The sequence below is a fragment of the Lepidochelys kempii genome, chromosome 1 (assembly GCF_965140265.1).
Source record: "Lepidochelys kempii isolate rLepKem1 chromosome 1, rLepKem1.hap2, whole genome shotgun sequence".
NCBI classification, from domain to species: domain Eukaryota; kingdom Metazoa; phylum Chordata; order Testudines; family Cheloniidae; genus Lepidochelys; species Lepidochelys kempii.
In genome coordinates, this window is record NC_133256.1 from 196751933 (window position 1) to 196777628 (window position 25696).

The window sequence follows — 25696 nt, forward strand, 5'->3', positions numbered from 1 at the left end:
TGAATTCATGCAAAATTTATAGTGTCATATGGTTTAGACATGAAAGCTGATGAAACATGACTGTTTAGAGTTTTGTTTTCATACCTGAAATTTCATACCTGAAATTAAAGCAAAACTTACAGGAGTGGGAACCCATGCAAATCAGTACTAGAACTCTGCAAAATATTCTCCTCAACAAATGGGACACTGGGTGTGTGATATTTGATGTCAACAATGACAAAGAGTGATGAAAATCCTGTTGTTTCATTCTCTTTTGGACCATGGTCTTTCAAACAAGTCACTCTTTCTTGGGCCGCATTCTTGAGGATATAAATTAGCACAGTGTTTGCCCTTGTATGTGGAGCTGAAACAGGATATATCAACCATCACTTGTTTCCAGGCCAGGCTTTCACATTAAAAAAAATCCTGACATATGTACAGGTGATTGTCTCCAGTCTCCTTTCATTGGGGTGAACCCTCAAAACTCTGTCAGTCAGAGTTACAGTGTTGTCTGTTAGTGTGTATTCATAGATCAGGAGAAAATTTAGTTCTGAAATGAAGATGATCTACACAGGCATGATGCTTCGGTAAGAGGTGTGATTGACTAGTGATTAATAACTCAGATTTTATGGCTGTAGCACTGTATTCCAATAGTAAGCCTTTGACAAGCATGTTTACAACGTCCTTTTGAGTTTTCCTTAAGTTTATTTAGTTTGTATTGGCTAAAGTTAGCTTACATCCTGTCTATAAGGATTTCAGAGGTTTATGGAACACTGAAGAGAGAGAGAAGCTGAAGTAACTTTATTCAGTGAGCATGTTTATCCAAATATGTCATCAAAATTCTCAGTTTTCTTGTTAGAAAGCCAGTTAAAGACGAACTGGCTCACTCTCCCATCTGATAGAATGCAAGTAAATTCAGAATTCTGCTGGCAAGACTATTGAAACAAACAAAAAAGGCTTTTCAGGATTTCAGTTGTAGAGAGATCTTCTCTAATAGTCCCCCAAATTAAATATAGGCTCAATATTCACATGAGCACTTCATTCTCTACCTGGGCATCTAAATAAATGACTTGGTTTTTCAGAACTGCTGAGCACTCATTGGCTAGAAAGGGAGTTGCAGGTGCTGTGTAGCCCTGAAAATCAGGACATTTGACTTTAAAAGAAATTCACTAGTCATGAGTTTAGATGTCGGATTACTGTACATTGCTAACAGTTTTCCAGTCTCCTGACATCCTAAGTATTTTGTTGTACGCAAATTGAAATGGGGCAGCAGGGGCATTTGCAAGAGAAGTTGGAAGAATTTTCCTGTTCCTAGCGGATTTTATTCCGCTATCTGGATGTAGGAACATCTGTTTTCCCAGCCTTTCAAGAAAGGAGCAATTAGATTTGGATGTAATGGGATTTCAGTAGGGTCGTATTCATCATTTTCGACAGCTTGAAGAGAGAGGAGAGCTGGTAACTTATCACTTGTCTCTTAAGTTTTGTTGTTGTCTTTAATGCACCTAGACTAAGAGCATCGGATGGGTGCACCTTTCCCAAAACCAAATAAATATTTTTGTTGCAGTAGTGCCCAAAGGTCTCCAAACAGGATCGAGGTCCTGTTGTGATAGGTTCTGGGAAAACACAGAGGAAGACAGAAATAAAATATTCCTCCCTACCACATCATGCTTTTCGCAGTGCTTCATAAAGGTATGACTGAAGAACAAATATTTGTATCCGTTGAATGTGCTAGCTTGCACCAAATTATCAAAAACTTCTTTCTAGAGGTGGCTACTCTCCAGAACATCCCTTGCAGGGCTTACATCTCTGCAAATGACTCACTTAAAGCAGTGTTCTTTAGAATGCCATCCTTAGGTCCTCATTCACTCCTCTTTGCATAGGCAAAGTCTCATTGACTTCAGTTGGCATTTTGACTGTGTAGATATTTAGTAAGTACTTTGGGATTTGGCCCAGAAAGACATGAATTGCTACACCAAAACAAGTGTGGTATCCTCCCAATTGTTAATGGTGAGTGCTTCAGAGGAAAGTGTAAAAGCTTCATAATGCCTCTCATTGCTATTTCATACACAGAAATGGCTTGGCTAGTGGTAGCTTAAAATGTTTTAAAAAGTGTGTCTGTTAATACCGTTATATTTTTCTTGGAAATAAATAACTGTTGTCTTGTTTTTCCATTAGCTTTAATTGAAGCTGCCTCTGACATGTTCCCTTAGCTCACATCTGACCTTTAAAGAAGCTATGAACAGAAAGCAGCCGGGTACTCTGTTTTCCTGAGTACCAGTGGGAAGGTGGTGTTAGAAATGCCAAAGTGAACTGCCCCAGTTCTATTGAAGAATCTTGTTTTTACTCAAAGATCCAGTTCCTTATTGCTGGGCATTTGTAGGAAACTGGTTCACCAAACTGTTACAGAGCAAATCAACTGCTGATTCACAGTACTCTCCATGGGCCAAATCATGAAGTCCTCTCTTAGTCCTTACTAATGTAAAACTCCTGTTTACCTCAATGGGAGTTGGTTAAGAGTGAGGGACTGATCCTGAGAGGTGTCAAGCACCTCCTGCAAGATGCCGGATGACCTCAACTGTTGATTTTAGTGGGGTTTGAGCATACTTAGCGCCTTACAGGGTAAGGCCTTGTGTAAAGACGTCATGATTCGGCGGAATGTGTTGCTGAATCAAAATACTGTGGCTGAGTAATTTTATCATGTTAGGTAATGGACCGAACACTGAGAGATGTTGAATAACAGCAACTCCTGTTGAAGTCAGCATGAGTAACAGGCGTACCGCAGCTTTCAGGATTTAGCCCAAGATATGTATGTTCAGAGCCATCCCCAAAACAGAAACAAAGTATTACTGTTCTGAAGAGCAGTCTCACTAATGACCTTTTATAATAACTTAACTCAACTAGACAGTCTCCAAGCTGACACTATCAATACGCTGACACTATCAACACAGAATATTCTGTGTTGCACAGAATATTCTGGGTACAAGAATGCAAGCACAAGCTGTCAAAGGCAATCCTATGATCAAAGCTCATTGTGATATGCCATCTAGCTAGCCCATTACTTTTCTGGATTCCATGAGTTTGCCCTTTTGCCAAACACAGAAGGCGAGAAGGGAGGACTGACAATAGTACTATGTGACTGATTATGAGCCTGGAAGTTAGATGTGACATGTAATGGTACAATCTATACAAAAAATGATTTTTTTTTGCCTGTAACAAAGGGCATTTTGAGATCCTGTTGTTTGCACTCTCCTATCCAGTTTCTGCTGTTTGCTATTTTTTAATTTTCATTCCAACTGGTTGGGTAGCTATTTGGACATTTGCAAAATAACTGTGTTTCTAGCTAATTTTTTGAAAGTTTCCCTTGGGAGAATAAAAATATGCCTTCTTTATGGAGAAATATTTGATTTCTTTTCTATATTTGTCAGCCTATCACACTCAGACTATCACAGCAATTTTTCTTTTACACTTTAAAGTGAATTTTATTGTTGCTGAAAGGTGCTGGATTGACAGCTGTGAACACTGAAGCCTTCTGTCCACAGAACTGTCACGCGAGGATCAACAATTCAAGCTTTGATGTGCGCCTCTCTCTCTCAGCCTTGACCTGATTGTTTAGGGTAAAAGGAATGGTACAGCCTCCCTGCCTTTTCATTCCTTGTCTTTTCTTCTCAGACTGCCAACAAAGGTGTGTCAATTTTAAACCTTGATTCTGCGAGGTACTGAGTGTCTGAGTTCCCAAGTGAGGTGGACTTTTGGAAGTGTGCTGAGACAACAAACTCATTGCATACAGGTTACTTACTACCTTTTATTGCCTACTGATTTCAGCTGATGACCAAAATTTATAACTTAGCTTAGTAATGACTAAATTGGAGACATTACTGTCCACAAATATTTAAAGAGTACAAGGGCTCTAACTAGGATTGATGGGATGAAATAGAGGAAAAGGAAAATTTATGATGAATAATAGAGGAGAAAACCTTCTACATAACTTACATGGTGAGGAACACTTGTCCAGGGGAATGAGTGAGAGAGCTTAGGACATTTGAAACAAGACTGGACAAAGCAGTAGACAGTGAGACAGTGTATTTTGGAGAGCAATCCTGCATTGTCAGGGACGAGATTAAGTGATCTAATACGTCTTTCGGTACCAGTTCCTATTCCGTGAGCCATCCATTCCCCTAATATAGTATTTTGAAATGGAACATTCTGACTGTCTGTCTGTCTGTCTATTTTTGTAATACCCAAGAGGCTATTTCTGCATGTACACATATCATATGTCTTTATGCCTTTACTTTGGAAAGATGGGACAGGCTGTGGTTAAAGTACAATGCGCTGCTATTTCAGCTTAGTCACTCTGCTTGATCTTCACACTTTTGAGTACATTTATGTATTACCTTGTCTGAGTGTGCGGTGTTGTTTTGGATGTCATCCACAGTATACATTACAGACTGAAGGAACAAAATGTTTGTGGACACATGAAAAGTTGCATTTTCATGTACGGAAATTTTGGGGTTATTTTAAAAAAACTTGACTGTAATCTTTGTTTTCAGCAGATTTGGAGCTAAGAATTCACTTTACCTTTTCCTGTTTGTGTTTGTTTTTTCTGTGTTTAAAACTGCTGTTTTAAGTACAGGTTACAAGCATTGTGGCATTCATTTTCCTACAAAGCTTCAATCATACATGTAATCCATTAGAACGTTTGTGTGGGTGGGTATATAATATACGTAAAAATCTCCAGTGATTTTGTAGCCAAGACATAAAGTTCATATTATGTCATAGGAAACTTAATTACGAGTTTAGACTGAATGCCTGGTTGACTGATGATTGGCCTGTGCTATCTATTCTCATGGTCATTTTTCTCTTGTCTGCTTGTTAAGTTATAAGACTAATTTATAGCACTATACTTCAATATTTCTATTACAAGGAAGAGATCTTAACTACATTATTTTTTTTCCTTCTCAGACACGCATATAACCTTTCCCTTGACAACATCTTACTTTGGAAAATCATGGTAATGCTTTGTCACCCTCTTCTTCTGTCCCAGAAAATGAACTAAAGATTTTCTGTACATCAAACGTTTTTTCAAATGCCCATTTGGAAATTTTAGTGCCACATTTTGCCAATTAGCCAGAAATGCATGGCTTCTTCTTTCGGTCACAGACCTTATTGCAGCCATCCATGCCTTAGTCGTTTTGAGATTAGAATGTGCTATACATGGAGCAACACTCCCAGTCTTACTCAATGAAAAAACAGCAGAGTTACTGCAGAGCTAAAGATTGTTCGGTGGTATGTTGTTCCGTGCAGAGCTTTGAGTTGAAGAAAACTCAAAATTCTGAAAACCTGGAAGTGCACAAAATAAGGTTGCCCTTGCAACCTTAACTCTGCTCTCTTTCAGCAATGCCTCTATATGCCCCAGTAACCACACATACCTTTACTCTGTAAGCGCCAGAGTTTCTGAAATGTACAAATTCACTTCCTTTCACACGCCATTCACTTTCACCCACAGGATTCCATCCAACACTATTAAAGGACAAAAAAAATCCCAACCCAACCTATCCACACTATCAGTTTCAAATGTCCTCTACAATGTGTCTTTGGAAGCACCACATTTATCTGCCCTTAGATCAGGAAGTAGCCTGTGCACGCACACATGCACGATCACCCAGAGACTAGTAAAATACATGTTTTCTCAAACAACCAATCCCAAGGCTTGCGTACCACCCGTCTTTATTGACCAACATATGGCAATATCCAACCAATTCCTTGGCAGCCATATCACCACTCCCTATCTCACTCCTCCCCCTCCCCACCCAGTATAACACAAATTGTTTTTAGGCTGGTTGCTGCCTATTCCACTGTGTTCATAGTAAAACCACTCCAGAAAATAAAAATGTTATAACACAGACAACCTGCAGCAAGCAACATGAGTTATTATATCTTTATAGCACAGATATGGAAAGGTTCAGGCTTGAAATATCAGTGGTGGGGTGTTCACTAGGGCAGTGGCATCAGCCCGTTCCCTCAAACCACCAGGGGCAAATACTGGGAATGGTAAAGATCTATTTAAGCTAAAGGACAATGTTGGCACGAGAACAAATAGCTATAAACTAGCCATGAACAAATTCAGCCTGAAAATTATAAGATTTCCAAGCAACCGAATGGTAAGGTTCTGGAGCAACTTCTTGATGGGAGTTGTGGGGGCAAACAGCTTAATTAGTTTTAAGAGAGAGGAACAAATTTAGGAGTGCAATTGTATGACTGGGTTGCTTGTGATGCTGGAGTGGTGGTGGTGGTGGGGGGGGGGGGGCAGGCATCAATGACATGGGGCTCACTTCCCATTTGTCTTATGTTCCTAAAAGCTAATGCTTCAAGGTTTCAGCCAGCTACCTGCAGAGATAAGGAAGGGATTCCCCCCTCAGCCTCTCCCTCAGAAAAAGTATTCTGTGTGTGTTTTATTTCTTTTTTAAACTCCCTCCTCTGAAGCATCAGGGATGTCTATGGCTAGAGATGGGACATTCGGTGGGATGGACCCAGATCTGAGGTTGTACCTAGTATTCTCACTTCCAGGTGCTTGGTTGGCTGGTTCTTGCCCATGTGCTCTGGGTCTAACTGATGGCCATGTTTGGGGTCGGGAAGGAATTTTCCTCCAGGTCAGATTGGTAATGAGAGTGGGAGGGTTTGGTTTTTTTTTTTTGCCTTCCTTGGAGGTGTGGGTCACTGGCCAGGATCATCTGGGTGTACGTCACTTAGTCATTTCCCTGCCTTTGCAGGAACCTCGGGCACTGGTGTACTTTAGTCCCCCCTATGCCTGTGGGACATAATAGTCAAACTTCATGTGGGCTGTAATACTTTGGTCTAATTTCGGTCGTTGGGGGGAGGGGGATGCTGGGTGGTGGTGGCAGCTTTGGCTTGTGATAGGGTCAAACTAGATGATCTGGTGGTTGCTTCTGGCCTCAAACTCTGTCACTCTATGCAGGCAACCTTAAAGTGGCGTCATGGAAACCCACTCGTGTTTGTTGTTTTTCTTTATTGGTGCAGGCATGCTGTCGTCCTTCCAGCCTGCACATCTGTGTGAGCGAAGAAGTGACCATTTTCTTAGATGATGTTCACAATTTGGGTCCCCCAAAGACTTAGTGGATGCCATGTACTACCTTACTTGACTGAGTGAGACCAGTTTGGCCCTCATCACAGTGATAGTTTCATCTTGAGCTCTGAGCAAAACAAAAACAAAACCCTGCCTAGAAACTTTTTGAAAAATGGCTGTTCGGGGGGTGGTGTTTATATCTTCACAACCAATAGCTCAAATAGGCCTATATTTAGTTCACTAACCCTACCCTGCACCCTCCTGAGGCACACACCAAATTTCAGAGGAAACCAGTTAAGCATGTCAATTTTAGAGGACTTAGAAAGGTTGACCTGTAAAAGGAACTAGTTGATGCAACCTTAACTATAGTGACAGCATTGCACCTCTATAATTTAGCAGTTTAAAGTGATGCAGAATGTGAATACCTGATTGGTGAAGGTAGCATCTTGTGAGAAATGCATTATACCAGTGCTCAGTGATCTGCGATGGTTGCTGGTTAAGTTCCAGGTAGACTGTGTGGAGTTCGTGGTGTTTTATGAAGCCTTAAATATTCTGGTACCTGCCAACTAGAAAGACCGTCTTTTTCCTTGGGCAATTACCGCTATGGTTGCAATCACTGGTTGGAGCTACCAGCAAGGCATTCTTTGTGAGGGCCACATGACGTACTAATTCACTCCCCTTCCTTGGTCTGAAACAGTCTAAACCCATTGACCTTTAGGGCATGCTACAGGGCTTGTCTGTTTTCCCAGCCATGTGGGGAGGGTAGCAGAATAGAGTGCATGACATTGGGTCTGAGGTGAAATGAGGTATTGGTTTGTTTACTTTAAGGTTTTAAGCGGATGGAGGTCTTCCCTTGTATTGTGCAATGTTGTCTATGATTTTAATTGATTTCAGGATGTCTAGCGCCGTAGACAAGCATCTTTTTAATTATTCAAAAATCTAAATAAATAAACAATAATATCAGATTAATTCCTGTCTCTAACTTCACTGGCTTCAGTAAGGTACACCAGAAATGAACTTGGCTTACAGTCCTTGGACCTGTCTCCAAATTTGTAATAGATAGAACATTTTAAAATAACACTGAATTAATGAATGCTTTTCTGTTGCTTTAACATACAGAAAAATGAGTTCTTAATCATGTCAAAAAGCTCTTCTACCTCTGACTTTTTACTTTCTTTGATTTTACTTTCATTTAAAAAAAAAAGATAAAGTATTTATATCATTATTTTAACCCTGCATTATGCTCAAGGAACTCTGTGAAAACCTTTGAATCATGTGGATTTTGACAAGACTTTAGCTTCACAACATCTGTTGAAAGTTATGCTATGTAATGGTAGACAGTTTTTCATAGACTAGCATGAGGTAATTAATCTGTGTGCATCACTTCCTGGAGCTTGTCTTTATGCCTCAGTGGTATTAAGTAGTTGGCCTATCCCATTGGGGTGTTGTATAGAATTACCATGCTAAAGTTGTGTTTGTGGTGGGTCTCACTCATTCACCTACAAACACTAGATACCCATGAAAAAGGTCAAATGAATAGAGATCTGGCATCCATTTCACAACTTGCAAGACATAGTCTCAGGCATATGTAATATATAACCCATTGCCAGAAAACCGAAAGGAAATGATTGCATTTGAGTACAATGCAATCTCCAACAATAGTTTAGTGTGCATGAAATTAAAAACTGCTGGTTACACATGTAGAATAAAAATAAGTCAAAAGTGTTTACTTTTGCTGTATCATTTTATATAGACAGTGTCATGCTTCTTAGAATACCAAAGAAGATGAATTTGTTTAAAATGAAAATATGAATTGTGGCAACTGTTGCAGGGTAGTGGATTCTCAAGTGTAAGAGATACAGTATGGTATTTTTGTACATATAAAGTGTCTCTTTAATATGTCAAAATTAAGGACAATAAACCTGATCTTACATTTACAGTACCTCTGCCTCCTCCCCTGAACGCGCTGCCCTGCCCTGCTTCTCCACCCCTGCCCCCCCCCCCAGGCTTCCCGCGAATCAGCTGTATGCACTGGAAGCTGGGGCAGACTGAGAAGCAGGCTGCGGCTTCCCGCTCAGACCCAGGGAGGCGGAGGTGAGCTGGGGTTGGGGGGAGTGAGGAGGGCTGCCCGCGCTGCAGCAGGTAACCCAGGGGGAGAGGGGGAGCACAGGGGAACCACTCTCCGCCCCAGCTCACCTCCGCCACTCTTGGTCTGAGCGGGAAGCTGCTGCCTGCTTCTCAGCCCTCCCAGGCTTCCTGCCAAACAGCTGATCCGCGGGAAGCTGGTGTGTGTGTGTGTGGGGAGCGGCGGAGAAGCAGAGCGGGGCGGTGGGTTCAGGGGAGGAGGCAGAGCAGAGGTGAGGTGAGCTGGGGCTGGGCGCGGGGCGGGGAGCTGCCAGTGGGTGCTCTGCACCCACCAAATTTTCTCCATGGGTGCTCCAGCCCCGGAGCACCCAGGAAGTCGGCACCTAAGGCGCCACTTTTGATGTGATCAGTGGGGGAGCGGCCGCTCCCCCTGCTTCTCCCCAGCTATGCTCCCCCGCCCCTAGGAGCCAGAGGGACCTGCCGGATGCTTCTTGGAAGCTGCCCCAGGTAAGCACCTCCGGGACTCCCCACCTCGCCCCCTGGCAGGTGCCTCTGGCTCTTAGGGGTGGGAACCCACTACGGTGGCCCAAGAGACCCTTCTGCCCTGTTCTGGGGGCAGACAGGGGAGAGGGGTCGATGGGGCAGGAGTCCTGGGGGGGCATCAAGGAACGTGGGGGCGTTGGATGGGGCAGGAGTCCCAGGGGGTGGGGGTGGGCAACAACCACCTCATGGGGTGAGGAGGGAACCCGTTAAGATTTTGGCAACTCATCACTGGGTATAAGGACTGTCAGTCAGAGTGGATGTCTATAGCAAGTTCCATTCCTTGCTGTTTTTCCCCTCCCTCTTTCAGTATGGAAGCATGGAATGCACATCTTGCCTTTATGCTCTTTCCTCCCCACTACCTTCACCCTCCCATCAGATCCCCTTCGTATGAGAGGAAAATCAAGAAAAAGGCTGTTTTTAGACTGTAAGCTCTTCTAGACTAGAATGTCTTTTTCAGCCTTTTGCAGCCCTGAGCACATTGTAGATGTGAAGTAAAATCTTGTAGCAATAGTGAGTGGGAAAAGGGAGAAATGAAATATGAAGATAAGATGTAAAACGGGGAGGGAGGATGGTCAGGAGAAAAAGATGCCCACGCAGTCAAACCCCAGTCAAACTTAGGTTTTAGAGGTGCAAAGTAGCAATCCTCCTTAATCTTATGTTTTGCCTGCAATGGCCTGTAAACAAGCCCCACAGCTCTTCTGCTGCAGTTGTGCAGGTGCAGCCCTTCTTAATAGTAATAACTGCAGGTGCATGGCTCATTAATGCCTTCAGCATTGGGCCTGCATCTAGTCTCCATACAGACAACTTTCAGCAGAGATCTTGTGGTGACAGAGTGGACTCTACCCAGGGTGGATAAAAATCAATTTTTTTTTAAATACAAAAAATTGGATTTTTTAAAATTTAAATCAGAGTTAATTGAGAAAATGCTTTTTGAGGAAAAAACCTATCTAAAGATAGTTTTAATTAAGATACATTATAGCTCAAAGATATCTCATCATGGAATTGGGATTATAAATTATAATTCTATAGTGTGAGACAATATATTCATGTAATGTTTAAGAAAAGTTTTATAAATGAGTTCCAATCGTTCATGGATTAGGGACTCAATTTTATGGGGTTTCAGGGGCATCTGTATAGATTATTTAGGTTAATCTTTCTATCTACCCAATGGGACTCAGTGATCAGTCTAGAAGATACCATCAGAGATGCTTAGTTTTGCAGTTCTCAAACTGTGGTTTGCGTCTCCAGAGATAAAAATGTTTTTAAATAAATAAATAATATTTAGAGGTGAGAAATAACAGACCTCAACGCTATTGTTCCTCTGCAAATTTGTGTTCACAGAGTCAGTCCCTTACCTCTCTCTAAAAGTGCAATGTTTCAAAAAGTTCAATGAATAGAAGATTGTTGGGGGCGGAATAGATCTGGAAAAGAGGAAGAAGTCTGAAGATAAATGTGAGAAGGGAGGGACAGGCAGTAGACCCAAAAGTGAAACTGTTTGAGCAGCGTATTGCAGAAGTCTTGAGATCTTTCTGAGTGTAGCCTTCATTGATTTGAGATCTACCATACCATTCTCTCACTAGAAGGGAAAACCTGTAATGGCAGCAGGCCGTAAAAGAGAATCCAGTTTGGGATTAAGAACCATTCAAGAAATATGTTTGCTGATGATGTTTTAAAGAAAGTCACACCAGTGAACTGTTGGAAGTCACTTAAGCACTTGGATTTAGAGACTCTTGAAGTGATAATCTCACTTTTAACAGCAGTAGCTTCTTCTGCTGGTGTAGAAAGAACATTTTCTTCCTTTGGACTAATTCATTCCAAATTGAAAAGTCGTTTGGGACCTGAAAAAGCAGGAAAGCTTGTTTATCTTTTCCAGATTATGAACAAACAGGAAAATAAAGGTGAAGATGACTGAGTTGGCTGCAGAAGCCAGTATTTTAAGTTTCTCATGTTGACCTGGCTGTCTCATGTTGACCTGGCTGACATAGTCAATTTTTGTTTTGTTTTTTAAATATTTCATTTAACTATTTTAGTTAAAAACAATTTTAACAAAAACAAACCTGATTTTAAAAAACTTGAATGTTTAACTAAATTCAAAAATTCATATGCTTGTTTTGTTAAAATATTATGTTTGCTGTTGAAGAAAAAAATCCAGAGTACATAATGTTGTTGTTTGAATTAAATAAAACTATTTAAATGTCTGTCTGGTGATGTTCCCCTCCTAATACAGCATGGCAAGAAAATCCTCCAAATATTAATAATTGACCTGTTGAATTGGAGTAGTTCTCCTCCCAATGACTTCATAAATATCTGCTTCAGTTACCTTTCGTAAATGAAATAACCAAAGAATCATTCATTTCCTGATATAGCTGTAAAAGGAATCTGAAAAGTTTTCAAAATAAATCACTTAAAAAATGTATGGTGTGTACCTTCTGAAAATGAAACCTACATCTATCTCTGAGTTGTGAAGAGTATGTATTAAGGTTATAACAACCAACAAGAATGCACTTTTATGTAGAAATCCATAATTAAATTGAGTCTTCCTGACTAGTGATTTAAATCATGGTTTAAATCAAATTCACCCTGAGTCTACCTATTTTGGAGGCTCCAGTAGAAAAAAACAGCACCCTTCCTCTGCAGGCATAGGACGACGACTTACTCTCTGCCATGTGTCTGTAGGATTCATGCCAATCCATGCTTAATTTGTGCCAGGGCTTGCCAGGGTTCAGCCCCGGCACTTTAGGCTTGGCAGTTTATAGCCCAGGCACCTCTGGGCTTACTGCATCAGTTATGAAAGTAAAAAAAAAAAAAAAAAATGCTTGAGCCCTGGCACCTCTTTCATTACAAATTCCAATTCATTCCTATTTGGCCAGGACACATACTGGTTATACTTTGTGCTTATATGTGGGAAAGACATTTCCAGTTATTGTCCATTGTCCCCACCCTGTTGCCCAGTGACCCCTATAGTCTTCACAAAACTCTACTTGTTTTTTTGGCTGGTAAGAATTGCAAAGAGCAAGTGTTATACAGTGGGCTGTGTTTTAAAAAGAAAGAAAGAAAAACCAGCATTTACTTATTATTGCAGCATTTGCAATAATTCTTGTTTATTTTATTAGGTTTTTAATAAGTAAAATAAGTTTAATATAAAATTGGCACATGTGACTGTGAATGAATAAAGGTAATAAAAATATTGTTAATTTTTCCTCCTGTCACTAACAAACCAGCAGCAATTAAAAAAACAAAAAGGAAAACAACCCCGGAAAAATAAATTCAACATGTGTCTTCAGATACTTACTGTAAATCTCAGAAAGGGGATGTTAACCATCAAGATGCAATTTGGAAACCATTTTGTATTTCTTAATGAGAGAAGGCCATGGAGTGGTTGTCACAGGATGGCAACAAGAAAGGAGATTTTAAAAACAGCAGCAACAACAACAACAAACTAAAGATTTTAGCAGCAAATGTCTCATTGAAAGTCCACCCAAAATGGGTTCCCACATCTAGAGAGCTAGTGTTAGTCTTCTTGCAAGCCTAAACTTCTGGTGGTGGCAATTTACAAATAGTCTTGTTGCCATCCCATGAAGTCAATCAAACTACTCCTATGATGATTAAAGTTAAACATATGCTTAAGTGCTTCTTTGGATCAGGGCCAGCGTGCTCAACATTTTGCAGGATCAAACCATAAGCTCTGTTTGCTTGCAAGAGAAAAGCAATGTCTGAGGAAACCACCTCAGCGGAAAGGTGGAGACTGGTGGTTTTTATATTTTTTTGATAAATAAGTGACTGATTCATCACCAAGAATGTCACTGAAAACTCTTCATTTCAGCTCTTGGCTCTTGTGCCTCTTGAAATAGGAGACGGTTGCTTTCTGTTGAGATTGGAAGGTGATAAAAGGCACTCAACGATAAGTAAGAGCTGCAGCTGACTGATAGTTCCTGATGGTCTCAGTACCATTTCAATGACAGTTCTAGTGCTCCAGTATAATTGGAGTCTGTTCCAAGAGATCTAAGTATTATTTTGGATGCATAATCCCATATTATTCGTAATCCCATTTGGCTTTCATGCACGCTACCCTTCCAAAGTTAAACCTTCTTGCATACACTGTAGTTTCATTATTTCATGAGACAAACTTAGTTGAACAAAAGTTTGATTTTGCTTTGAAATGAATTTTGCTTTGAAATGGAAATCATATTAGAAATTTTACATTACTTTTCACATTTAAAGGGGAAGACTGCCTCTTACTTATGTGGAAAATTTGTTAAAGTGCATTGATGAAAAACTGGCTGCTTTTTAAAAAAACAGAATAAAAAATAAAGCCCCAAATCATTGGCATTGCTTTTCATGTGAAGCTTTTCACATAGCTCTGCTTGTTCACAAGCCTAATGCAAAATTCAGGTAATCAGAATATTGATAGTTAGATGGGAGTTTTGAAGTGGGAAAAAAATATGATGTGTGTGTTTCAAACATCAAGCTGTACAGCATAACATTAAGGGAGCTTCGTCTTAACTTATGTGAGATTTCCCCCCTCCCCCACTATGGCAGGCAATTGCTTAGAGATCTTGATGGCAACATCACTTGGCAAACATTTTGGACTCTGCTCAACATGTGACATCACACTCCTTTAGGGTTTTCCACATAAAATGAGTTCTCCAAAGAAAAAACAGAAATTGGGACTTAATCTGAAATCTAGTATTATAGCCTCTAAGGCAGTGTTTCTCAAAGCCAGTCCGCCACTTGTTCAGGGAAAGTCCCTGGCACGTGGGATGGGTTCGTTTACCTGCCGCGTCCGCAGGTTCGGTCGATCGCAGCTCCCGCTGGCCACGGTTCGCCGCTCCAGGCCAATGCGGGCTGTAGGAAGGACGGGAGTCGCGATTGACTGAACCTGCAGATGCAGCAGATAAACGAACCAGTCCGGCGCGCCAGGGGCTTTCCCTGAACAAGCGGCGGACTGCTTTTGAGAACCACTGCTCTAAGGTCTTATTAGTCACCTCAATAATTCCCATCTCCTCCCTTGACAGATATTACTAAATGCTGCAGATAATAGTGGTAAACTCTTTACAGTCTTTTTATTATCATTATTATTATTTATTATTCCTAAAGGTTCTTAATCTTATATTTATTCTCCCCCCCAACCCCCCCCTTCTTTTAACAAGGATTGTGGAATTTGTGCACACTCCCACAGATTTGGGTATAGCTGATGACAGTTTGTTTCATTTAGTATCTTGGGTTCTTGTGCTCAGGCCCTTAGAAGTGAATTTCTCTTGCTTTTTGAGAGAGGTGTGCGTGTTTGGGAAGAAGGGTGTAGACCAAAACATTGTCCATTTTGTTTTTTGGCTCCTGATATATCAACATTTTACAATATGTTGGTTGGAGAAAACACCACTGTGTGTCTCCTGGGGACCCTGTTCTTTCTTCTTTGCCTCCTGTGTCCGTGTCCCTCTACATCTGTTTATATTTATCTATGAATAAGATAATTTTTTCTCCTGTTATGCGTATAGCATTTACTTTTAAATCACAGTTCCATACGTATGGCTTTGTCCTTGGTAGAAAGCCTAGATGCCGTCTGTGATAGACCTGAATGAGAGAGGTGCAGCAGCAGGAAGAGTGAAAGTCGCGAACAGTGCCAAAATACATGAAACATGATGTTATACAGGCAAAGCAGAGGAAGAATTATCTATGCATCATGTGAGTTTAGAATAGGCTTGACGTTCTCACACCCAAACATTTCCATCTGGAAGCTGTTCCTAAGCAAACGGAAATAGAGACGATATTCTCATATCTTCTGGAGTAGCTGTCCAGGGAATAGGATACGTTCCTCAGTTATTTTTTCCTGTACCTTTTGGGGATATGTTCAGGTTAATTGCTGTTTTAAAGAGGCGGGACATTTTAAAAGTTATTTTTTAAAGACAGTAAATGACATCAAACTCTTTTGATCCTTCCTTTGTGATAGCCAGTGCAAAATCTTCATACTGTGCTTTTGCTGGATGTTTGTGGCAATTCAGGGTTGCATCTTAGAAAGAAAGTTTTGTTTTGATACCATTGCAGGTCTGCAAGTGCTTAAGGGCTTTCTCCTAATTTTCAAAGCCCTTAATAACTTCCTCTCTGCCTTTTTCTACCCTGTCTCTGTTCCTTTCAGTCTGTCCATATCTCTTCTGGAGACTTACTTTGTGTCCTTCCCCCACTCCGGACTCCATGCCTTCTTTCGTACTGTCCTGACACTAACCTCCTTCAAAAACTTTGAAAGATTCACCAGTTCTATGCTGCATTTAGCTTATAATGTGCTTACACTTTTTTCTGATTTGTAGTTTAATGTCCTTGTTATCGTATTAAACTGTAGGTTGCTTGGGATGAGGATCTGTTAACTTATTGGCACACTTCACCTGCTGTACAGAGTTGTGTACATTGGTGGTTTTTGTGTGTGTGTGTGTGTGTATGATTTTCAAAACATTTTGTTTTGGAGATATTTTCTGGTCTTAGTCTTAATGCAGAACAAGAAAGTAGAAAACTATTTAGAAGTAATTTTTGAATTAAGTAACATTTTGTAAACAAATATAAGGCAATCTTACCTTTCTCGTTCTTGTTCCAGTAAACTTGTAAATTCATCACTTTTTTCCATATACTCTGTATGCTTCCTCTTCTCATCCTCTAGCTCATACAGAGTCTGTCTGTGTGATTTTTCTGACATTAAAAGCTGCTCCAGCATTCGTTTGTGAGTTTCTTTCTGTTTCTCAACAAGTTTGTCAAGCTGCAAAAAAACCAAAAACTCTTGCAGCGCTGTAAAATTCTTACTTGCATCAGTATTTATTTGTTCACTACAAATTATGCTAAATTCTTTCTTAGTCATCAATATAATCTTTAGAGAGACATTTTTAAGTACTACAGGCCCAAAGTTTAACCCGATATAAAATAGAATTTATAACCTGATAGCCAAATTCTTTGGAATCTACTTGGAAAGCATTATTTAACTGCACCACTTCATTGCTGAGAAATTTTAAAATAAATTAAGGTTTTATTCTGTGGGACTCTCAACTACGTTGTGTTCAACAGCTAGCTCCTTAGCAGCTATTAAACATTTACTGTTCCCAGAGCTGTGCTCATATCATTGATCATTTGGGAGAGAAACAGATGTCTTGGCATAAGGTACTCTCTACTTTAGGTAGGAGCTGTTTTTTTGTTTTTTGTTTTTGTTAAGCAAAAATAGCCATCTTAATTTCAGCTCCATTTGAAATATTACTAAGTACCAGTACAGTGTTTTATATTGAACGCTTTACAAACAGTAACAAATTATTTTTCACAACGTCCTTGTGAGGGAGGTGCATATATCAAAAAGTGACTTCCGTCAAGGTCTTTAAGCAAATGTATGGTAAAGGCAGGATTGGACCTCTGTTTCTGGCTCTATCCTATGTTCATTCCACTTAGCCGCACTTCCTCCTGTGTGTGGGACGTACAAAATTTGGTGTTTATCTTACAAAAAATGACAAAACTGATGGAAGAACAGCTAGTTTTAAACAATGAGGAGTTATTTTCATTATTTGACAGGATTGTTTCAAAGAAAAGCATATGCTTTTTAGAAATCTAAGCCTACATTTTCATAAGTAATTAGTGATTTGGCTTGCCTCAATCAGAAGGTGCCCAACTTGAGACACCTTAAATGGGCATGACTTCCAGAGGGTAGGCATGCAGCACTTTCTGAAAATCAGGCCCCTATTAAAGGTGTCTTATTCTTAAACCTCACTAGTGAATTTTTTAAAATTTAGACCGCATATTTTAATTTTCCTAAACGGCTTAAAAATTTTATTTTGCCATTGGCATTACTGGAGTGTTACTTTATTAAGTGTTACTTTATTAAGCTGCCTGTTGTTCCTCAAAAATACCTGAGAATAGCTGATAGCTTTTAAAATTCAGTTCCCCTAAAAATGTGCAGGAATACTTGTGCAAAACTGGGAATAAAGAGTTGGATTTTGCACTTAGGAGCCATTGATCTTGTTAGTGAGGGTAAGAGGAGGGATTTCTCAGCAGCCAGAGAAACTAGGAGAAATTCTGAATCTGTGTCCCATTGTTTCTTCACCTCCTCCTTCTCAGAAGGTTGTCATTGTTCTTGTGTTAACTCAATCATGTTGATTTCCTTTTTTTGGAAAGGTAAGTCTGCGGTATAAGGTTAGGGTCTTCTTTTAACCACATTCAGTTTTAGTGGGTCATGACTGTTTTTTAGTATTTTACTCTATTAACGGGAAAATTCAGAAATCGTCAATGTTAGTAAAGCAAGACCAGTCCTAGCTTTCAGTTGCTTTATCTTTCTGCATCTTTTCGCGGTAAGGCACTTCATGGGCCCATAGAAATGCTGGAGGCCTCAGATTCTCCAGGCCCATTTTATTTATGTATGTATGTATAATACCAAAGAGCATTATGGGTCATCTTTAGTTCATGCTCATTCACGGTTCTCCCAAGATTAGAGACGATGGAAAATGTAAGGACGAAACTTCTGTCCTTCTGTCCAGAGTGACACACGAGTTCCTTGGATGAGTGAACATTCTTTGTTCTTCCCCTGTGGGTCCCAGTATCTTTCCTCGTACCTGACCCAGACTCTTTGTAAGCTTTCTGCAGAATTTGTGATCTGTTTATGGTTTATTTCAGATAGATCTTGTAGGCTCTCTTTCTTCTTCTTTAATCATTGTTGACTTATTTGGTGATGCTGACAGTGACAAAATCAGAAGCATTTATTTATTTATGTAGCATTTGTGTATTTGCTGAGCCAAGCAACAGCGCTCTTAGTGGCCAAGTGGAACTCTCAGAGCCCACCGCTGAATTTGGTTAGTGGACACTCCTTGACAATGTGTATATCATTGTTTGATCTGCATGGCAGCTGCAGCTTGCATTTTCTCAAAGACCCCAACGGTGCTGATTGGCAGCACAGAGGCCTTACTCCATCCAATATCGGTTCAGATGGGGCCACTGATGACGTGGCAGGTTGAAGGCAGGCGGGTGAGCAGTAGGGTCTGTGCTGAGGAACTGATTGGTGGTTGGTGTTAAGCACCAGTCTTCCTGCCTCAGGGACTCCGCTGTCATGTTCTAGCATGGCAGCCTCAACCACAGTGGATGTCATGATGAAAGATGTATGGCTTGTGGGCTAAGAGGGTCATTGAACAAGGGCAAGTGTGGGTAGGCACGCACCTTCTCAATCAGCTTTTCAGCTGCAATGTCCCCTTCCCCCCCCCCCCATGTAAGGGGGGAGCAACATGGCTCAGAACTGGAAGCCATGGAAAATGAGTCAATCAGAGTGTTCCTGTGATGATAGACATTGTTGAGCTGAGTTGCACATCAACAAGTTTGGTGTGTGCCAGCCCACTCCTTACTGATGCATAGTACTCTGCTATTGAGTACGAGATGGCAAGGACTGAGGTCCTTAGGGTTGGAGCATCCGCTCCCCAAAAAGAGCCTGCTAATTTGCTGAGAAGGTTGTTGCATGTCTTGACCTTTGCTGCTATCTTGCTCAGGTGGCTATTGTATGTCAGTGTTCAGTCGAGGGTCACACCCTCGATATGCTGGGTATGCTTCAGGCTCTGGCCGTTCATTATGATGTTTAGTTCTCTTTTAGCATTGGCACAGTGGAGGTGGAATGTGTTAGGGACAGTCTTGCTGGTGCTAGGCTGAAGGCGCCAGGTCTTGTAGTAGTCGACCAGCTTTGTAACATCGTCACTCAGGGTCTTCTCCAGTTTGGAAAAAGTCTGAGCCTATAGCCTGCAGCAGATTTTGTCTGCATCAATGAACTTCCTTGCCTGGGTGGATGGCCGGTCATTGATGTATAGCTGGAACAAGGTTGGGGCTAGAACAGACCCCTGGGGTAACCCATTCATCTGTTTTTTCCAAGCACTTGTTTTCTCACCCGCATGTACCCTGGACCGTCTGTCTCGGAGTAGCAGTTCAATGGCATCAGTAACCCATGGGGGGAGGACTCTTGATACTTTAACAAGTAAACACCTGTGCCACACTGTGAGGTACGTTGCAGTGAGGTCAAGGAAAATAGCGCCTGTTTTCAAGGTTTCTTTGAAACCTGTTTTGAATGAATGTGGTTAGGGCAAGTACTTGGTCACATGTGCTTTGACCTTGTTGAAAGCCTGCTTGCTCGACATTCAAGGTATTTTGTACCTCTGGTGGTGTTTGCTGTAAAAGTAGATGCTCTAGAACCTTGAGACACATAGAAAGCAGCGTGTAGAGTGACGCCTGGTTTTTACTAGGTGGTGGTTTTGGGAGGCCGATGACTTTTGACATGTGCCAGGTTTTTGGCCGCCTTCCTTCATTGGCGACCCTTGTGAAGAATTGAGCCAGCCAAGAGCAGGCACATGGGCCAAGATTTTTCAGGAACTCTGGAAGGACATTGTCATAGCTGGCAGCCGTGCCAAACTTGATGTTATCTAGCATTCTGTCCAGCTCTGGGATAGTGAAAGGTTCGGGGCAAGCTCTGGATCTGTGTTGCCTTTGGAACACCCTCCACTTGCTCTGGACTTGAATGTTCACTTCTTTTTCCAAGGGTGTCGTTCCCATGTGAAGCCAGTGCCTGGCTATTTGGTTAGCACTCACAGATGATCAGCTTTGTTGGTGGTTGCTGGACAACGCCAGCATTTCTTGCTGGAACGAGTAAAGTCCAGGTTCTTAGTCTTTTTCTCTCATCTGGCTTGGTGAGCACAGCTCAAAACTTTGATTAAATTTGACCAGGTGAATCATACTGCTTGAGTAGAGCATCACACTCCTCTTCAAGGCAGGGGATGTACACAGGGCAGTATCCGCGTGGAATGGATGGCTCTACAGAAATGCCTGTAAGCCTCCTCTATCGGAACGTGGTGGGGTGGTATCGTTACAATACTCTGTCCCAGTGCCTGGCTGTATTTCTCCTAGCTGGCTTTGCACAAGTTCTGCTGGTGCTTTTTTGTGCTTGTGGCGATTGGTATCTGTATGATGGCTATTGAAGTCTCCAACATAAAGAGCTGTAAGCTTGGAAGGATCTGTTGACCCCAACTAATGCTAGGAGGCTTGTAGACGTTGACTATTTGAAATGTGCCAATCTTGATGATATCATAGTATTCAGAGGATGACAGATGGACCATATCTGCAATGGTAACCCAAACATATGTGGCAATCCAAAGCATTGGTAAGACTGTTAACTTGAAGTTCCAAACAGAAAAGATTATTTTTCATATGGGTTTTTTCATATGTGTCTTCTTCCTTCTTATTTTGGAAATACCCCTTCCTGTTTTTTCTCGGCACTCTTTATTGGTTGAGGGAAAGTTCTCTGTGTAGCCATGATGCACGTAAATTCAAGTTCCATTTCAAACAAAACTAAGAATGAGAAGTCATTCATTCTGTAAATGTCAGTTTCAGCTCTTCTCTGAAGTGGCAAAAGACCTTTATTATTACAGTGACTTGTATTGTATTTGTGCCTGATTAAGGGAAACATAAAATGGAACAGCTCTTCTCCAGCCTGCATTGTTCAGTCAGGATTGGCAGTCCTTTGACCAAGGCAATCTTGATTTGCTGGGCTGAAAGAGAGTCTCTCTGAGTTGGGGAAAATGTTGTCTTATTTGAAACCTAGATATGGTGGTTCTCTCAGTAACCAAGACTTCATCTTGCAGCACATTTGGCTGGATTCTGCCATGAGTTCCAGGAACAGAAGTGAGTTGGATTGAAAAATCAGCCTACAGCCCTTGTTTTGTCCTCTTTCCTATTTACTGTGGCACTTTTTCTGATCTGTAGTGATGCTCTTCTTTGTATGTAGCTTAATATCTATGATTTGTACGGTACTTTGGAGCCAGATGGCAAGCATGGTAATATTGGGGTTTTTTTTAACTTGGGGTCGATGGTTCCAAGCAGGCCATTAGGAAGTTCTTGAGATCTCCCTCTTACCCAAAAATGTATAGGAGTATAAAGTAGACAACTGCTGTTATCCAGGTATTTACTTTCTAAAGAATTTAGTTAGAGAAGACTTGTAAATAAAAAGAATTCTCAGTCCCTTTATATATGGGGAGGATTCTGAGTTACTACAGAGAATTCTTTCCCAGATGTCTGGCTGGTGGGTCTTGCCCACATGCTCAGTGTCTGACTGTTCTCCATATTTGAGGTCGGGAAGGAAATTTCCCACAGGTCTGATTGGCAGAAGCCCTCGTGATTTTATATCTTCCTCTGTAGCATGGGGCACAGGTCACTTGCTGGTTTGATCTAGAGTAAAATGGTAGATTCTTTGTAACTTGAAGTTTTTAAATCAAGATTGGAGGGCTTTTGTAACTCACCCAGAAGTTATGGGTCTATTGAAGAAATGGGGGATGACGTTATGTGGCCTGCAATGTGCAGGAGATCAGAGTAGACAACCATGATGTTCCCTTTGGGCCTTAAGGTCTATATATGTCAGAGAGAGTGTTGGGACAGTCTGCTATGGCCCTCTTGTTCATTAGTCAGGATACAAGAATGTTTTGGTGCTAAATTTCATGCAAAACCCATAAAAATACTCTCTTCCTGGATTAGTTTGCCCAGCCATAGTGGATGGGTGGTAGGTTGCCCCAGTCAGCATGGTCTCTTCTTCGTGGAATAATTCAACTTAATCAGAAAACTCCCCAACCTCTGGGGTCCAACCCATTCCTGTGTATCTACTGTGCACAGTCCAACCTTCTCAGTGCTCTCTTCTGCTTCGCAAACAGCTACAGTTATAGCCCTTCTTCAAAAATCATGTGCAAAAGGATAGCAAGACTGAGCTGAAGTTAACCCCTTGTTCACTGGGGAGCAAGTAAAGCTGGTGTGGGAAAAGAAGAAAGTTCAATTATTTTTAAACCTCTCCCTTTTAAATAAAAAGATAGGAATTCCAAAAACTGAAATAGTTTGACCAGCTCTATTGTTGGTCAAAAAAGAGAGGGAATTTTTTTCTGAATTGATTTGAAGTATTTACCAAATTTTTTAGATATTTTAATATTTCAAAATTTGTAAAATTCTACCCTGCTATAGAAGCAAGTGTTCTACATCCCATTACGCAGCTTCTGCATCAGACTGGTAAAACTTTGCTCCACACATTGTTAAACTTTATGCAGTCTCCTGCTCTCAGATGAGGTGGCTCTGGTCAGCTTTCAGGCAGATAATCTAAAAGTTGGCAATAAATAAGTATAGAGGAGACCCTCACTTTGGCTCAGTTGACAATTCAGTGGACTCACTGAGAATGCTTCAGTAAGTGGTGAGTTTCTCCTGATGACGTTAGTGGAGTCACAGTCAATGATATAAGGGAATTCAGGAAAATAGGCCATGATAGGAGGTGTGAGGCTTGAGATCTTTTGGGGTATGTATCTGTGGGGACAGGGAAGAAGGAAGCCAGAAGCTGAGAGATCCATATGGCCATTGCTTCAAAAATGTGTATGTGACTTCAACAGGGTGGAAATTGCTATCTTAGAAAACTTATTGAAATTTCTTGGCTTACATTTCATTAAAGCCAAACATAAAGGAATGGCTGGTTTCCCAGCATATAAATGACTGTTGGAGGTGTATGCCCAGGGTAGTCAATCTGATATGAATAAATAGTATTTAAAAGGGGAAAATATTCCTGTTTGTGATTCTTGGTGTGAAGGACATGGGAGCTCCCTATAGTATTTTATTAATATTATATGTTCTATCTGTTTGGAGTTCCATTGTGGTGTTTGCTGTAATTACAAGAGGTTTATTAAAGCAGTGATTACTTGTATGTATGCAGGGAAGTGGACAACAAAGTCACATTGTTCCATTCATTGATACTTAATGGACAATGCAGATATTCACTTGGAAGGTTTGCCTCTGACCTCACTGAGATCAACAGCCTGGCTGTAACCTGGCAGGAGAGGGGGCAGCTGAAACTGAAACAAAGAATTTGATGGGGATAAAAGGACAGTTCCTGTAGAAGAGGGAAGAGTGAGGCAAGGACTCTGGGGATCAGATTGAACCTCAGTCCCCAGAGGGTGAGGGTGATAACTATGCTTGCCTAAGCCTCTAGATTGGACAGATAGCTGTAAAGGCTGTTTATTGTGTGAAAAAAACTCCTACTCTCTTGTTATGCTTTGATTGTACCTTTGTGAGTACACAATACTCTGTTTTGAAAAGGCTGTTAGGGTCACTGTGTTCACAGCTTGTCACAGCTCCTGAAGGGAAGTTTTGTAGGTAGCTGAGCCCAGAGTGGCTGAGCAATCACGGTTCGTACACCCAGTGCTGTAGTCAGAGGACAGGGTCTCAGGGTGGGAGAATTGTGGAATTCTGTTCAGTAGCTAGGAGTGGAAATTTGGGTGGGTCCAACTTTCAGGTGGGTGGGCAATGACAGACAGTGCTAGCTCAGCTACTCCCCTGATGTCACGCCCTCTTCTTAGCCCTGGTGCCCCAGACACAAGGTTCACCTGCTTAGTGGGGCACACGCATGGGGTGGTTCAGAAGATGGCCAGGCAGAGCTGCTGGAGTGTAGCTTTCTGAAGGGTGGGCGCATAGCTCTGTCCTGGATCTCAGGTGCCTCAGCGATGCTCTGGGCTGCTGTGGCAGCACTATACCCTGCTCAGATTTGGGTGGGCCTGGAAGCTAAGTGGGTGGGCTGTGGCCACGCCCCTGATTCTGCTTTGAAAGAGGTATAGGCACAGGGCTTGTCACTTGGTGGGGTGCACTCTGAGACACTAAGGGAGGAGGGGTGAAAGGTAAAGATGTCCCTAAACCATCATACTTGGTACCTACAACTCTAGGATTGGAAGGATGTGAACTGCAATCCAAGGAAAGACACTGGATGTGAGAATTCTAAATAGGCAGGATTGCTCCCCAAACTCTCCGGCCAAATGCTGCATCTGCAAAAAATAGGCTCTGTATACAGTCTCTAACTAAAGACCCAGAGAGTGCAAACAAGCATCCATGTAAAGGTCCACTAAAAATATAATTACAAAATCTTAATTAAATGATCTGTTGTTTTGTAATTTTTTCTTGCTAGCTGTGTGTTTTTGCTAGATCTAACACTTGGACATACTGTACAATACAATGGAAAATGTGAGAGGCTAGTTCTTGCGTAATGATGAATAGTTTCAAAAGCTAGAAGGTCACAGGAATTTAATCATTTAGAAACATTTTACCACCCACTGGTATCTAAAATCAAAACAGAATAGCATGTCTCATATCTGTTGTGCTGTAACTGGATTCTCAAACTTTTTCTCTAGGCTGTTTTGTGTGTAGTGGCACTGTGCCAATATAAAATCCGAGAGAGTTGCTTTTCTTTATATAAATCCAATGTTCAGAGAATGAATAAATTAATTAATAATGCCAGTGTTAGAGTATATTTGTGTAAATAATCTTTGGTTTAAGATTATATATGATAAAGCACTGTGCAGAGAGAGGTTTGGGTCTTTCTGAATACATATTGGCCTTTTTTTCCCTCCCTTTCAACAGTATGAGCCAAATATTTATTTAGACAAAATATTCTTGTCCCAGCTGCCAAGTTTCCAGCATTGATGTTACTTTTTGCCCCCCATGACTGTAATCCTTGGGCACTGCCTGCCTTCTTCTATGGGCATTTGAAATTTGTGTCCAAAATTTGCAAGATGATAGAGATGCTATTGAATGTGCTCTGTTTAGTAGGTGATAAGCATGCATCCTTCTCTCAGCTGATTGGCGTTGGACTTGAACAGATGGATTAAAACTTGATTTGGGCTAGACTGATACAAGATGTTAGCGCCCCCTCCCCCAGGAGGCATGATGGACAAATCTCAGTGTTACACACTTTTGAGTCTGACCAGAGAGGAAGGTGATGGCAAATTTCTGAGCTTCAGAGCATGAGGTCCAAAACAGCTGATCTACAGCTAAACTACCAGTGGCCATAGAGAGTTCTAAATCTGAAGTGGCTTGTTAATGATAGGGATATTAAAATAGAAAAAGAGAGGAGAGTGTTAATCCTCCTATCCCCATCTTTAAAAAAAAATATTCAAAGTTGGGGGAAGGGCTTCCATCATGCAGTTGCCACCAGTATGTTTGGTGCATTTCCTCTCA

At 41.2% G+C, this 25696-nt stretch overlaps 2 protein-coding genes across 9 annotated transcripts in view; one reads left to right on the forward strand and one right to left on the reverse strand.

Moving 5' to 3' along the window:
* CMSS1 (cms1 ribosomal small subunit homolog) overlaps positions 1–25696 on the forward strand; it is a 371436-nt gene that overhangs the window by 90197 nt on the left and 255543 nt on the right. The window lies entirely within an intron of this gene.
* FILIP1L (filamin A interacting protein 1 like) overlaps positions 1–25696 on the reverse strand; it is a 121718-nt gene that overhangs the window by 76600 nt on the left and 19422 nt on the right. The window contains exon 4 of the mRNA XM_073307517.1: positions 16252–16430. Coding sequence (XP_073163618.1) covers positions 16252–16430 — 179 coding nt within the window. The remainder of the gene's footprint in view (positions 1–16251; positions 16431–25696) is intronic.